Source organism: Gekko japonicus, unplaced genomic scaffold, assembly GCF_001447785.1.
Source record: "Gekko japonicus isolate JY-2015 unplaced genomic scaffold, Gekko_japonicus_V1.1 scaffold492, whole genome shotgun sequence".
NCBI lineage: Eukaryota > Metazoa > Chordata > Lepidosauria > Squamata > Gekkonidae > Gekko > Gekko japonicus.
In genome coordinates this window covers 121,323-137,054 of record NW_015168060.1, presented here as the reverse complement: position 1 = coordinate 137,054, position 15,732 = coordinate 121,323, and the positions used below count along the sequence as shown (strand labels likewise).

The following is a 15,732-nucleotide window of genomic DNA, read 5'->3' as shown; positions in this document are numbered from 1 at the left end:
ACAAACATGGGAATTCCCCAGCTTAGTCATTTCCTAGACCAGTGGTGGCGAACCTATGGCACGGGTGCCAGAGGTGGCACTCAGAGCCCTCTCTGTGGGCACGCGTGCCATCGCCCCAGCCAGGCCCAGACCATCATTAAAGTGTCAAATTCTCCGCCAAATAATTTTAAGTAAATGAAAGCATTTGGGATTGCTTTCCTTACTTTGTTTGGGTCTTCTTAAGTTAATGTATGAGTTATTTTTTTCTAAAGTAAAACCTCAGTATTCAGGTTAAATTGCCGTGTTGGCACTTTGCGATAAATAAGTGGGTTTTGGGTCGCAGTTTGGGCACTCGGTCTCTAAAAGGTTCACCATCACTGTCCTAGACAGTCGTCAGGAGAATAAAAACGAAACAGACAGTGTGTTTGAGATGATGTAAATCTTGCTTTTGTTAAGAACTTTTTTATTGAATATTTGCTTTCTGATAGTATGAACCGATTCTTTTTAAAGAAAACCATACCAAATAAGTGTGCCGATTAAAGGTAATGTTTCTAATTGGGCTGATGTAAGTAAGAACACATTATGTTTCAATATTAACAGCATGTTTTGTAGATTATATCAGTCCCATAATTACTTCAGCTTCCACAGTGGTTGAGTTTCTAGAACGTGAGGCCTGCAAAATCTTGTATAGGTAGTCTAACTGCTTCCAATGAAGCTGGAATTTTCTCCCCTTCTATCAAAGATGCTCAAGAGAGTGATCAAACAGGGGTACAAAGTCTGGATGCCCTCAGATCTTGAGATGTTTGAAACCTACAAGATATGCACAGTGCTTCTTTAAAAAAAAACAAACGGTTGCTGTTCCACCCTATAAAAATATTAAGAAGTGTACTTACTGTATCATGTTCTAGACCTTTTCTTAAGTAAAAATATTAGTTCATTGTACCGTTGTGTTTTATAAGGGATGACTGAATGAGCTTTTCATTCATAAGAGGGCAGGAAGAAGAAATGTGGAAAGTTCTGTCAAAACTGAGCTCTGCTTGCTCCACAGTTGAGCACACACCCCTCCACCCCCAGCTAATAGTTGAGGGGTTTTTAATCAGCGAAAAGAGTGTATTCATTTGCCCAGCTAGCCAGGACTTTCCATTGTATTTGGATCATGTACTTCCTTCAAGCTGCGCTTTCTCTAGCTGTCATAGAACCTTATTATAAAGCCAGAGTCAGTGAGCGGCATCTATTTTCTGCAAAGCATCAATTTATGCAGGAGAGTATCTGCAGTGTAAATGGCCTGTTTGTTTAGCGCAATATAAATGGTCGGTATCATCCAGACAATGGTGCCTTTGATTATTCATTTGATTATTTTTTTTTAATGAGACAATGGTACCGTCACCCCACTCCACTTAGAAATGAACTGCGCTGAAAGGTATGGGATTGATTTCCACAGAATGCATTTCTGATGGAGGGTGTTAAGGCATGCTCAGTAGAACTCTCAGCCCTTTGAGGCTGAGGGCACAATTCCAAATAAAACTGGATTGCAGCCATTGTAAAACGCAGGGCAACCTGTTACGAAACAATATTGCAGGCAATGAACTTTGTCCCAGATAGCCTTATCTGTGGTCCCCTGACGTTGACATACTGCGGAATAAAACTTTCCTTGTTCCCGAGACGTAGCTGAAGCAGAGACATAATAGACGGGCTTAGAACAGATATTTAGAAATGGAAACACTCGGAAGCCGATTTTGGGGAGGGGGGGGGAGCTTATCACTCTGCCTGGACATTCGACAAAACACTGGAAAGTGTCTCCGCCAGAAAGGTTTTGAAGGGATGCTTCAGTGAGAAGCAGCAGAGTTAGAATTCAGAAGCAAATTTGATACTATCGCATTTGGACTTAGCAGGGATTTGGAGTCTTCGCTCAGAAACTAATTGTTTCTCCGTTACAGGTGTGAGTACACTGTTCACTTCCACCCTGCTTTGTTGAGTCATCAACCTTCCGGCCCACTCTTTTTTACATTCTGTTGACTGGATCTCGTTTTCATCTGTGCTCTGAAATGTAATATGACACACCTGTCCTGAGAAACACCCTGGACCTTCTCGCCTTCCTTTGTAGTAGCTCCTGCCTCCCCGCCCTTCCACCCATTTGTTGCCCAAGGGATAAATCTCTCTCAGCCAGCTAACTGAATGTAACAAACACTCCATGCATCTGATGAAGTGGGCTGTAGCTCACAAAAGCTTTCCCATTAATAAACGTGTTTGTCTTTAGGGTGTGCTGCAAGACTCTCTCGTTCGAGGGGGTCATCTGTACAGGGCTCCTGTTGCTCATTTAATGTGATATGGAAGCCCCTGTTTTTGCTTTGCTGCTCCCCCCCAAAAAAAAATTGAAAGTTTGTTGACAAGTTGTTGTTGTTGTTCAGTCGTACAGTCGAGTCTGACTCTTTGCGACCTCATGGACCACATCACGCCAGGCCCTCCTGTCTGACAACTTGAGGGGGGGCAGTATTCATCCAAACCACTTTGTTCCTCACAAGATCGTCACGGAGATTATTTTATTACACTTGTACCCCACCTTTTCTCCCCAGTGGGGGCCCAAAACAGATAATAGCATTCTCCTCTCCTCTACTGTATCTTCACAACAACCCTGTGAGGTCGGTTAGGCTGAGAGTGTGTGACGGCCCAAGGCCACCCAGCAAATTTCCGTGGCAGAATGGGGATATGAACCTGGGTCTCTCGGATCCTAGTCTGACTCTTTAACCACTGCACCACACTGGCAGCGTCCAGGGGAGCAAGCACCCTTGGCAGAGGGGTGGAATCCGGTGGGTAGATTCACCCACTGTTGTCGTTGGCTTAAATCATGTGGTAGCATTACTGTTGTCGTTGGCTTAAATCATGTGGTAGCATTACTGTTGTCGTTGGCTTAAATCATGTGGTAGCATTACCTGTCTGTGTCCTAATGCTTGGGTAACAGTCAACGGGATTTTAAAAAACAACAACATTTTATTATCAGGATATAACAACATGTCCAACGTTACAACATTTCAACACTCACTTTATACCCCCTTTTTATTTTTCCCCTCCCTCCCCTTCTTCTGGCTTCCCGCAGTGTTCCCACCCCCTCCAAAGACTTCTTCTTGTCCATCATTTCCACTAAAACAAAACTTAATAGGTAACAATTTCTTTAACTAATAACATCATCTCTTCAACTATTCACAAGTTTTTTCTATTCTTAATAATTATCAAAACAAAATAGGTTATTTTTTAACATCCCAATGCTTCTCCAAGTATTCTTTAAGATCCATCCAATCTGCAAAGAACTCTTCCTTCCTCTTTATTATTGAGTTTTCTTGTCAATTTGTCCATCTCTACCATAAGAAGCATCTTTTTTATCCATTCCCAAATCTCAGGTGTTTTTTTCTTGTTTTCAGCACTGAGCGTAAGTCATTCTCGCTGTAGTAATCAAGTACCGTATCAATGTTCTCTTCGTGATATTCACTTCTTCCAAGGGATTTTTTAACCAGAGGGATATGGAGAAGACAGTGGTCTGGTGAAATGTAACCAAACAGGATGGGCTTCATGGTATTGCTGTATAATCGATGATAGCAATTCCCTTTGAAGCTGTGCATCAGGAAAGACTAGTCAACATTAGGAATCCATCAGATATGTTTAGCTCTGTATTTTAACCCTTGTTTAGCTCTGATTTTAACCCTTCTGTCTTCCAAAGTCTAATGTAGAAGGAAAGTAGATAGTGGCTTCTATGCGCAAGGCTTGGAAAATCATTCCACTTGTGGCTGTGCCATGCACCTAAGGAGGTGCCACGTGTTACAAACGAGCGCTTTTATGTGTGTGTGGGGGGGGGGTTGTATTCATAGCTGCTGCAATTTGCGTGAGCAACAGCTTTAAAAGAAGTCAAAGGGACCCTGATGTTTGCAGCAGTCTCATAGAGCCCCTGCATGGAAGCATTGCTTTGCACAAATGGTTTATGTATTATGGGCACTACAAATAGCAGCCCTTCGCACTTTCTTTATCGCTGATAAAGCCCACTGGCAAGTACAGTCGGGTCCTGAGTATGGTGGGCTAGTATGAAATAGGACTGGAGGTAAATTCAACGAGAAGAAGAGCAAGAGGAAAGCCTGGATGTAAATGTTATAGGACAAAGTGGGGGAGATGGGTTGTACCAACCTGAACTGGCTTATGCTAGCCAGCAAATGCTGGGGAGGTGGTGGATTTTCATCTGCAGATCAGTGGGAAAGGAAAGATTTCTAAGATTAAGAAGAGCTCAAAACATGTGTTTGTTCCGTGTTCTTTTCTCTATTGCTCTATGGACCTGTTTTGATTATACTTCAGGGGGGGGTGGGGGGTGTTATACACTTAGACGAAATATTCAGTTGAATTTTTGCAAGGAGCCTGTGCATGTAGATGACTGGGAACCCAGGAAAACAGAGGCTCCAGATTGCTGGAGTGTTTTTTTCAGCTGTTATTTCAAAGTGTGGACGGGTGTGTGGGTGGGGTCCCATGGGCTGTCTCCCTTTTCAGTCCACTGGCGATGAATTGAGCACACAGGGATCCTGATAGCAGAGCACCTCCTGTGTACATACCTAATCCTCTGTGTATGTATATCTGTGCCAGCATGGTGTGGTGGTTAGAGCACCAGACTTAGATCCGGAAGAGCCGGGTTCAAATCCCCATTTGTGCCATGGAAGCTTGTTGGGTGACCTTGGGCCAGTCTCTCTCTCAGCCTCACCTCCCTCATGCAGTTGTTGTGTGGATAAAGTGAAGGAGAGAAGAATGTTGTAGTGTTGTAAGCTGATGTGGGTTCCCACTGGAGAGGAAGGTGGTGTATTAGTGAAGTAAATAAATCTTTTCAGACCTTCAAATGCACAGACAGATGTCAGGTAATGGGCCCATTTGAGCATGCATTGCTCCCTTTCACATAACCTGGTTGCGTCATTTGAACAGGGTTACGGTCTTAATCTTATTAAATTCTCGGGATTTGTAGAAAAACAAGGTGTCCTCCTTTTTTTGGCAGCACTGAACCTTTGACAAGTGAGTAGAATAAGGGTCATGGAACATTTATCACAGCCTAATTTACAAGGTAACCTGACCTGGGTAGCTCAGGCTAGCCTGATCTTATCAGCTCTTGGAAGCTTAGTGGGGTCAGCTTGGACGAGAGGCTGCCAAGGAAGCCCAGGGTTGCTACGCAGAGGCAGGCAATGGCAAACCGCCTCTGTTCATCTCTTGCCTTGAACACCCTACAGGGTTGCCATAAGCCAGCTGCAACTTGATGGCCACCAAAAAAAAAGTCACAAGGTTCTTGACCGTGGAGTGTTTCTTAACCATTTCGTATGCATGGAAGCCCCTGGAACTGAACCGTGAAGTATGCCTGCTGACCTTTTGTGCATAGAAGCACGTTTGAGAGCGCCCCATTTCTCAACAGGCTCTTGACTCAGCAGCACTTCACCCTGCTCACACAGTCTCATGTTCAAGTAAACTGGCAATGAAATATTGGGGATCTGGTGTTTAAAATCTGTAGAGTACATTAGAGAAATGTCTGCGTGCGAAAGCCTCTCGTCTGGAGCAGCCTTGTAGCCAACTGTTCCAGGCTAAACGGCTTAAAAGTTCAGCAATGAATGATGAGGGAGGATGGCCAAACCAAAGGTCTCCCAGTTTCCTGCTTGATGGTGCTTAAGCTTTAGGGTTCAGGTGCTTGTGTATTATTCATGTTCAGATAACAGCCAGCCTGATGATGTGTGATACAGCAGAAGCCATAAAATTGGATGAGAGTTTGGCGAACTGTGTGCAGTAAAATGGGACTTTATGGGTACCATAACTTGTGGCCGCTTTTAAGTTTAAAGCTGTTGGTGAAACTGACAAAGCTTCCCTCTTTCTTCACATTGAATTGGCTCATAAAAATGGGTGGTGGATTTGGTTCATGTGGTCTGTTTGTCATCTGTTTTTCAGGAGTTTCCCTTTTTTCCCCTTCAAGGTGCAGCCTGAGTTCCATTGGATTTCTAGTTATCACTTTTTATATGAGCTTCTCACATGTTTTTAATGTTTCTTAGATCTCAGGGCTCGGATTTTTGTCTCTTTCCCCTGTGCTTTTGATGGCTGAGGTGCAGCTTGACTTTGAAGCAACTTCTGTATCTCTCCTTATATATAATCATCTTCTGGTGTGAATGTTCCACACGCTCCCACAGCATTTGGCTTGCTCAGCTGCCACTTGGAAGGTCTGCCAATTCCCTGGCTGCATTGCTTCAGTCCCACCCACAGAGCCAGCACCCAGCATCTTGGCCTCAGCCTGGAGGAAGTTGGTGAAGGGGATGGACACTCCGCCAGGTGGAGGCTTAGGAGGCAGCCCGGTGTGGTACAGGAAAGCTCCCCACTGATTATGAGCGACAGGGATTCCATTTTCTCCTCTGCGCCTTCAGCCGCCACTCAAGAGTACTCATGTGCCATTGGCCAGGTGCTGGGTCTGCTCCTCTTCCCCGCCCATTTTCACTTCAGCCCCTATACCCTGTCAGATTTACTGGCAGTCAGCTTTCTCTCCCTTGACAAAGACGCTTCTCTTGGCTCCTGTGTGGGACTAACTCTCCCCTCAGTGGCTGTTGGTAGGCAACCAAGCTTGCTTCTGTCAGTAAAAAGACAAAGGACTTTCAGCATAACCCCCTCCCCTGCCCACCGCCATCTTGGCCACTTTCCTGTCAGAATAAACTGAAACGGCTCTCTCTCCTTTTTGGTTCCACCATGGCTGGCTGGCCATGAGGTGGCCCAGTGACCATCACACCATTCTTTTCAACCCCCTGCTTTTTGGCTGACTTTCCCCTAGGGTTGTCAATCTCCAGGTGGGACCTGAAGATCTCCTGCTGTTACAATTGATCTCCAGATGATAGAGATCAGTTCCCCTCTCCAGGTCCCTAATTAGAGCTAGCTGGCATACTTTCTCCTCAGTGCCTGTTGCTAGGCAACCAAGCTTGGTTCTGTCAGTAAAAGGCCCTTTCCACACCTATATTGGCCTTTGGGAGAAAACTCATTGGGGCCAGTCCTGCTAGGGCTGCCAACTCCAGGTGGGAAATTCCTGGAAATTTGAGGGATGGAGCCTGGAGAGGGTGAGGCTTGAGGAGGGGTGGGACCTCAGACAGGTACAATGCCATAGACTCCACCCTCCAAACCAGCCATTCCCTCCCAGGGAATCACTGTTGCCAATCTCCAGGTGAGGGCTGGAAATCACTCAAAATTACAACTACTCTTCAGGTAGCAGAGATCAGTTCCTCTGGAGAAAATGGTGGACTCTGTGTCATTATACCCTGCTGAGGTCACCACAGCAAATTGCCACTGAGTGCCCAAAGCTAGGGCACTCCCCAGAGCCTCTTTCTAGAGCTTGTTGTATTTATTTCCACAACGGGCCTTATTCCTAGTTATAAATATAATTAGAAAAGATAGAGAGTGTTGCAAATGAAAAATGGCTTTTTTAAAATAAAAAGACTAATCCAGTGAGATGACTCCATCTTGTATTCGCAGAGACGTCAAGATCTTTCAGCCATGACTAAACCCTTTTCCCGGATTGTGGAGCCGCTGGATGCCAGCCAGCCTGAGAAGAAATTCTTCAATTTGAACCACTTGGGCGACCCAAGATATGGTATGTTGGCTACTCAGTATGTCAGTATGCTTCATAACTGTGGCTCAGTTCAGACCTAATGCAAAACCATTATGCTTTCTTTTAACTGTAATTAGTTTTACAGCAGCAGGGATACATCCATACATTGGTGGATAGCATGCTGTCAGTGTGCTATAGCAGCAGTACTCAGTATTTCAGGGGCCAAATGTGGCTCTTTGACATGCCACTTTTGGCTCTTCTGAGCACCATTCTCCAATGTGGCACCTGCCTCATGTTCAGGAAAGTAGGCTAGACCCTTGGTTGGTGGAGCTTGTGGTTGGTAGTTGGTTCCCATCTTGGAAGAGTTCCTGCCAGAGGAATGGATATGCTCTGAATCTCCCCGAGGCTGAGCCCTCATGTTAGGTTTGGAAGTAAATGTGGCTCTTTTGCTTGAGGGTAATTGTGAATGTGGCTCTCTCCAAGGTGAATACTACTGCACTGCTGCAGTTGTTCACCTCTTGGCTTGCCTGATCCACACAGGAGAATCCAGTTTTGAGTAACAATATCCAATGATATGTGGATGGAGCCTAGGATTTAACTTGCCGATGATCATTCAAACCCTGGTTTGTCTTGAGAAATGCTGGTTTCATTGCCTTTGTTTTGTCCCCTCCTCTCTGCAGAGATTTCCTGGTATCCCTACGTGCACTGTTGCAAGGGCAGTGCCAGGAAACTGGTCAGAACCTCCTCGTTTGTACATCATTCAGAACAGTAGTTAAGATTAACTGTGGTTAATGAACCTACTTTATTCATATGTGGCCTGGTGTCCTACAGGGACTTTTTAGAATCAAGTTGTGGTGAAAACCCAGAAATCAATTTGAGGAACCAGAGGTTCCCAAACATTTGACCTACCATGTCCTTTTCAGGAAAAAAAAATACTCAGTGCCCCCCTTGACATCTACCTTCAAGAAGTGGACAAAAAGATGCAGTTTGTGGATCTGTACCTCGATCATTCCAGCCCACCTGGATCATTCCAGCACCTCCAAGGGGGAGGTATTGCCCACTTTGGGAACGAGTGCAACCTGCAAGAAGTACTGGAATACATAAAAGATCTTTTTTAATTAACATAAGAGGAAAATAGAACTTTTAATGTTGGGAAAGAATTGAAAGAAAAAGATTGTATGACTGGATTGACTGAAGTGTTTTATTGAATAGTTTCTCTTGGTCATGTTAGAAGACAAATAGCAAATATTGAAGTACTCATCTGTGTCATTATGGTGTTCTTTATTTAGCCTTGTTTTGTGGAATATTTTCTTTTCGGAATATTTTCTTTTCTCAGTATTAACTTGATAAAATTTAGCTTATCATAGAACTGTGTTGTAAGTGGTACACTTAAGTGGTTAGAATACATTTTTAGAGAGATTTCCCCTTCATGGTTTATGACCACCTTCAGGCATGACAAGAACCCATGTCACCAATGTTCCCTCTAAGCTGTGGAGTCTGAGCAAAAATTCTACTTTGTGAGCGTGAGCTACTGGCTTTATAGTTGTGAGTGAGCGATTTGGCTACTGCATAAATTAGTTTGCTCTGGAGCTGTCCTTCCTGAGCTAAGGCAAAAATGTGTGAGCCGGAGGCTAAAAAACTGTGAGCTAGCTCACACTAACTCAGCTTAGAGGGAGGACTGTATGTCACTATGGGAACGCATCCTGGCAACCCATGGGCTTGTCTCCGCCTTTGCCTGGCATGTAACTCAGAAACAGAAGATTTATGCGTTGGCCCCAGTAGCACAAAAGCTGTAGCAACACACTGTATTTCAATATAATTTTAAATGAAAAAACCCCAATGTGCACATCGAGTAATAGCATGCACAACAGGTGGTTTACATAATTCCATTTAATTTGCTTTTGAAATTCTATCAGAAGAGATGCCTTGTGCTCTGGCTTGCGCAAGCAGAAAGGATAGGATGGGTACAGTCACTTTCACTGCGCAAACAGTCTAATTTCAGTGCTTCCATTAGATCCAACCCATGAGAAGTCATGGTTTTTCATCATATTTCAATGTGGCCTTCATGTTCCATTCTTCATTGCTGCAAAAATACAACTCTTCTTGGGGAACTGACCCCCTTCCCCCCCTCCCCCGAGTATATATTTTACAGATGCATATAGTTTTGCCCTCCCCATGCTAGAAACAGACATACTTTCTAGATGGTAATGCAAATGTCTGAAAAAACAGATCTGGTGTGGCAGCTGAGAAGGAAATACTTTGTTTTCATTATGTCTTTATTCTATTTCTCTAGAACGCTTGCCGTTTTCTATCAGAGTCTTGCTGGAGGCAGCAGTCCGCAACTGTGATGAGTTCCTCGTGAAAAAGGACGATGTTGAAAACATTCTGAATTGGAACATAATGCAACACAAAGTCATTGAAGTGCCGTTTAAGCCTGCTCGGGTTATCCTGCAAGACTTTACGTAAGTGATACAACATTTAACAAGAATTTTAGGAAATTTTCACTATCAAATTGCAATCATTTTCTGAGGAGAAGAGGACATAAAATGACTTGTAGTTTTATGTTTAGGGAGATTTTGACAAACAAGGGTGAGTTGCATAGTGTTTAAGTGCGCGGACTCTAATCTGGGAGAACTGGGTTTGATTCCCCACTCCTCCACTCGCACCTGGCTGGATGACCTTGGGCAAGCCGTAGTTCTGATAAGAGCTGTCCTTGAAAAAGAGCAGTTTCTATCAGAGCTCTCTCATTCCCACCTACCTCACAGGGTGTCTGTTGTGGGAAGGGGAAGGGAAAGGAGTTTGTAAGCCGCTCTGAGACTCCTTTGGGTAGTGAAGGGCAGGGTATAAATCCAATCTCTTCTCTTCTTCTTCTTCTGCAAAAGATGGCTCCTGTGACAATTTACATCCTGTTAATGCTCCAACAGCACACTCCAAGGGGATCGTGCGGCTGCTAACATGGTGCTCAGATGTGTTTCAGCATAACATCTCACCTGGATATCGTTGGCCAGTTGTTGTGCCATGCGATGAGCCAGTGCACATTGCATGCACCAGGAACTGTCACATAACCTCTTAGTGCGTGCCAAAGCTGACTGGCTGAGCATTTTTCATTGGAAGTTATGTACTGAGGCCATGGTGTTACTGGACAGTAAGAGCAATCATTCAAGGGAAGCACCTATGGAAAACAGTACCTTTCAGTGTAGTCTTAATTCAGTGCTTTCAACTAGTTTGCTGTGGTTTCAAAACCAATTCAGACCAGACTGAGGTGGATCCTACAATAAGCAGCACCAACTGTATTGTTGTTTGTGTTTGTGTTCTTGGGGGGGGGCAGTTGTTAGTTTTGTTTGTTTAAGAAGGGGAGGACAGAATTGGATAGAGATGTGTTCCCGTGCCAGAGTTAAATTATAGTTGGATTGAACATCCCTAAAAATGGTACACTGCCACTTTCAGTCTGTGTAGTAATAAATTAAATTAAAATGTGATTAAGAAGGGTTTGATCATGCTTTGTTTTACAGCAGCGTGTTTACTTGACAGACCATGTTGCTAATTGGCGGCCTGCTGATCGTGAATTTCCCTTGTGTTCCCAATATATCAGTTACATGTTTTTCTTTTCTTTTTTTATTATGCAACTTAAATGGTTGTCTTCTTTGTTTATTCTTGCCTGCAAAATCAGATCTTAGCAAATCGGAACCATACATATTAATCTGAGCCAAAGGAAACTGTGACATTTTCCATTGTTGTCTCTAACCCATTGCTTGCTGAATTCAAAGTCTAACCCATTAGGTAAACAGCATTTGTAAAAACACAAAGCACATGAATGCTCTTTAAGAAAAAACTACATCCAGAAAGTCTGATTTTTTTTGTTTTTTCATCTTAAAGGCATTAAAGAAAATAAAAATGACATCTCTGTGACATGTTCTTCTCCCCGCTGCTTCCTCTCTCTCTAACGTGTAGTAAAAGTTAATTCTGTATTCTTATGTGATCACATTGCTTGTTGCCTTGTCCCCACTCCCCATCATAAGATGCTGGTAATGGGGAAATGTGAAGCCTGAGGAGATCCTGACATTTGGATAAATTTTAGCAGAAAGAATTTGACAGAGATGCCACTTTTGGTGGTAGACCCATGTGTTTTGTGATGTGTAGCACTGCCCTTATTGAGAGACTTTCAAAAAATACAAAGCCCAGTTACAAGAGACCTTTTTTAGGTACACATTCCATCTAGGCCAAGTTAGCAGACCTAAAAATAATGAAACCCTTGAGGAAATAATAAAATAAAAACTAAAGTGCTTTTTTATCAGAAAGCAAAACTATCCTGAGGGGTTTTTTTGTGTTCTGAATTTCGCTTGTTTGTGGCTTTGAAATAAGCCAATTCCAGATTCTGGGCAACATTTTTTTCAGAGTGTTTTACCTGGGAGTACCTAAGGGTGGCTCAAGTGGTTAAGATGCTGAACTGCAAGCTGTGGAAGGTCTGTAGTTCAGCAGTTCGAGACCCAAGTGTGCCGCATGACGGAGTGAGCTCCTGTCTCTAGTTCCAGCTCCTGCCAACTTAACAGTTCGAAAGCAAGAAATTGCAAGTAGATAAATAGAGTAACTAAATAGGTACGGTACCACTTTGGTGGGAAGGTAACAGCATTCCATGCACCTTGGTGTTTAGTCATGCCGGCCACATGACCATGGAAATGTCTTCAGACAGCGCTGGCTCTTCGGCTTTGAAACGGAGATGAGCACTGCAACCCTAGAGTCGCATTCGACTGGCTTTCGAGCAAGGGAACTTTTACCTTTACCTTTTACCTAAGGGAGAGGGAATTATGGAGTCCTGTGAGCTTGCTTGTTCCAACATATTGAAGTCAATAGATGAGTTAGCTTTATGACATTGGAGGCTTGTGGTAGCAGCAGGTAATATTTGACAAAATGCAAATCTAAAGCTAAGAAATTGGTTTTTTTGTGCGGAATCTGTTACCTCCAAAATGGAGTTTGTGACAAACTGTTTTGGGTTAGATAAACAGACCTTCAGGTGAAAAAGTAACTCATTGTACGTCATTTGAATCCAGAGTTTGCTGTTCTTTGACCTTTTAGACGAAGATGACAGAGAACGTTTTTGATGGCAGTACATTCAGTGGTATTTCAGAGTGGAAACCCTTTTCTACATGTAACTCTTAAATCAAAGCTTTGGCCAGTCAGCATTTCTTGTATTTGTAATGTGCATTTGTTAGAATATTAGAATGTGCATTATTTTTAAAAAATGAAATGTAGTAACACTGTTCTGCTGTTCCCACAATCATTGTAACTAGTCAAAATGTTTAAAGGTAAGACCCCTGATGGATTTTTTGCTGGAAACGGGGGGGGGTGGGGGGGGGTGAATGAATGTATGAAGAATAAGAGGGAAAGAAGGAATTAAAGATAAAAGAGAGGGTTCTTTTTTCTTTTATGGATCTATAGAGAAAGTTAATAGAGAATTAAGGTGTACCAATCGTAGATGAAAATAGAAATATATTCCCTTTTTTCCTTTTCTTTCTTTTTTCTCTCTATGATTTTTCTTAATTCTGCTTTCTGTGTATTCCCTTTTATGTATTTTGATTAAAAGCTTAATAACATTAATTTAAAAATGTATAAAGGTCAGCACAGACTGAAGCCCTCTGACTCTGCGTTTTCATAGCAAGGGGTGCTGCAGTAGAGCTTAGAGATTCCCTCCTCCCAAGAGACCTGACCCCTTGTTTTATGAAGAAAACCAAAGTGCCTGTTCTAAATTTCATACAGCTTAGGCCCAGAGACACTAACTCACTCCGGCAGCCATTTTATCACACCTCTTGCTCATCCTTCTTCCCAGATGCCTGGAAGCAGGTGGCCTCTCCTCTAAACATTCACTGGTTAAAGTAAATGACCTATATTTAAAGAGGTCAGTGCATGTATACTGGAACTGGACCTTATTCTTCTTTTTTCATATGCCTCTCTGAGGGGCCCCTGGTTCTTGGGGCTGGATTTGGAGGGAAGTTACAACTCAAAGAAAGCACACACACACTTACTCTTTCCAGGAATGGACTACTGGATGATTGTCATAAAAACTGACTATCTTGTGTGGGCTTCTGTATGTTCCTGCCATACACAAGAAATCTGAGTTGCTTTCATCATACTTGAGTCCTCTATAATTATCACAACTTACTTTACATTCCTTGTAGATAAGGGCATTCAAGGTTTCCCTGTAGTTAGCCTTCATAACTGTATTTCCAGCCATGAAACAGATCAATTTCCATCAGTGAAAATATGTAGAGACTGACCGAGAAGGAATCCCATAATTGCAAGCTTGGTGAGTCTTGAAAATTGTCCTGTCCTGTTCAGCTGAAGTAACATAACCAAAACACAGCCAGTTGGTTAAGCCAATGCTGTTCAGAGTAGAAAAGGATGAAGAGTTCACTGCAGCCATCCTGAATTGCTGACAAGTCAGAGTGCCAGACTCAAATTAATTCAGGGCCCTGGTTCACCACTGTTAAGTCGCTCGCTTAACAAAGTAGTCGGAGAGTGATTCAGCAAAGATTCAGCTTTTTTCAACAACTCGAACACAACTCAAACACAGATCAACATCTGATAGCCAGAACAGCTTTTGCATTAAAGCTGTTCCCTTTTTAAACTCTCCCGGCTAATGTAGCCACGCCTACTATACAATTATCAACCAATAAGGTTGTATACATAAGGACCAATCACGGACGTTCCCGCTCAGGGAGCTTGCTGACCAATGATTGGTTGGTTCTTCCTGGGCTAGCAATGTGATTGGATGGATTTGGATCCTAGCCCAGGACGAAGCTTTACATGGCAAGCCAATTAGATGATTCATATATTGCAATGGCAGCTATTGAATACATTACAACCACTCAACCAGAAACCTATCATTTCCCACAGAGATGTCAATTCCATTCATATTAAGTATATTCATTTCTCCAAATCCTCTTCCCATAATGATCATCTCCCACAAAGGTTTCAGACCCTGGTATACTATAGCTCAGGCGAGGAAATATAGTGATGGCAAGATGGGGCAGGGAAACAAAGAAGGCTTTTAAAGGGGTTCCACATCCAAAGATGTCTGCCCATCTCACCCTCCCAATAGAGGGGAGGGAAGGATTGTGCTTTACCTCAGCCGGATGAGCACTTGAAAACTGCAAAGAAAGGAACAGGAAGTTCTGCAGTGGGCACAGACTCCCTAAATTTCATGCGACTCCACTGCTACGCCACAGCCCCCAAGCTATTTACCATTCAGCCTTGAAAATGTAAAAGGAATTCAAGTGAAGGGCTGTAATCTCTGCCTTCTAAGGCCACCGGTTCCTGAGTGTGGCAGCAGATGAATTACGTGAAATGACACCCTTCTTGTCTTGTATGTCAGGGAATAAGTTATGAAACAAAGACTGATGTTCGCTTGTTTAAAACAGTTCTATCCCACCTCTCTCCTAAAGGACCTGGTTACAATAAAAGCAAAGACACTCTAGGCAACCAAGTTCCAGGTAAACCAATCCCAAGCCATTTTGGATGTGGCAAATGCAGTTGTGAGTGGCTGAGGAAGTTCAGTTGATTCTTGCTTCCTGTTCTCAGTTCCTGTTCATCACACCCAAGAAACATTCTCTCCCCTCCTTCATTCTCTCTGTATGGAGAGAGCAACAAGCTTCCAATATAGGTTGCACATTTGCAGGGGTGAGGTGTATGTGTGAATGTCTTGAGCATAGCCAGTGTTCCCCACACTCATTGTCCTGCCCCAGATGTCCCTGTAGACCTTCGTTGTACTACAAAGCCAACTCCCTCCCTTCTTCAGTGTCCACTTTAGTTTGGTATAGGGAGAAATGTTTTTTTTTCCCCCAATCCTGAATTCATGCTAGGGCCTCATCAAGGATGCCACCACCAAATACAGGACTCTAGAATTTGGTTGGCTCATCCAGTCAGCACAATCAAATGGTAATCTTTTTTCCCTGGAGTGTACCACTTCAGGGTTTAGATGGGGTGGGAGTTGCCTGCTGCATATAGTAAATACGGCTACATGTAGAAAGTGCGCAGGTCAGCGAGGAGGATTCAACCTAACTACCTTCTTACCATGTATTGGTTTTTAGTGCACAGGGAGAGTTTTTTTGTGGGACAGCATTCAAACATGTAGTGTTCTCTTTCACACCCATAGGCATGCATGCTTGCACAAACAC

General features: G+C 43.3%; 1 protein-coding gene across 1 annotated transcript in view; it reads left to right on the top strand.

Annotated features, from left to right (window-relative positions):
• Window positions 1-15,732, top strand: part of ACO1 (aconitase 1) — a 68,763-nt gene that overhangs the window by 11,557 nt on the left and 41,474 nt on the right. The window contains 2 exon segments of the mRNA XM_015414536.1: window positions 7,486-7,603; window positions 9,855-10,023. Coding sequence (XP_015270022.1) covers window positions 7,507-7,603; window positions 9,855-10,023 — 266 coding nt within the window. The 5' untranslated portion in view covers window positions 7,486-7,506.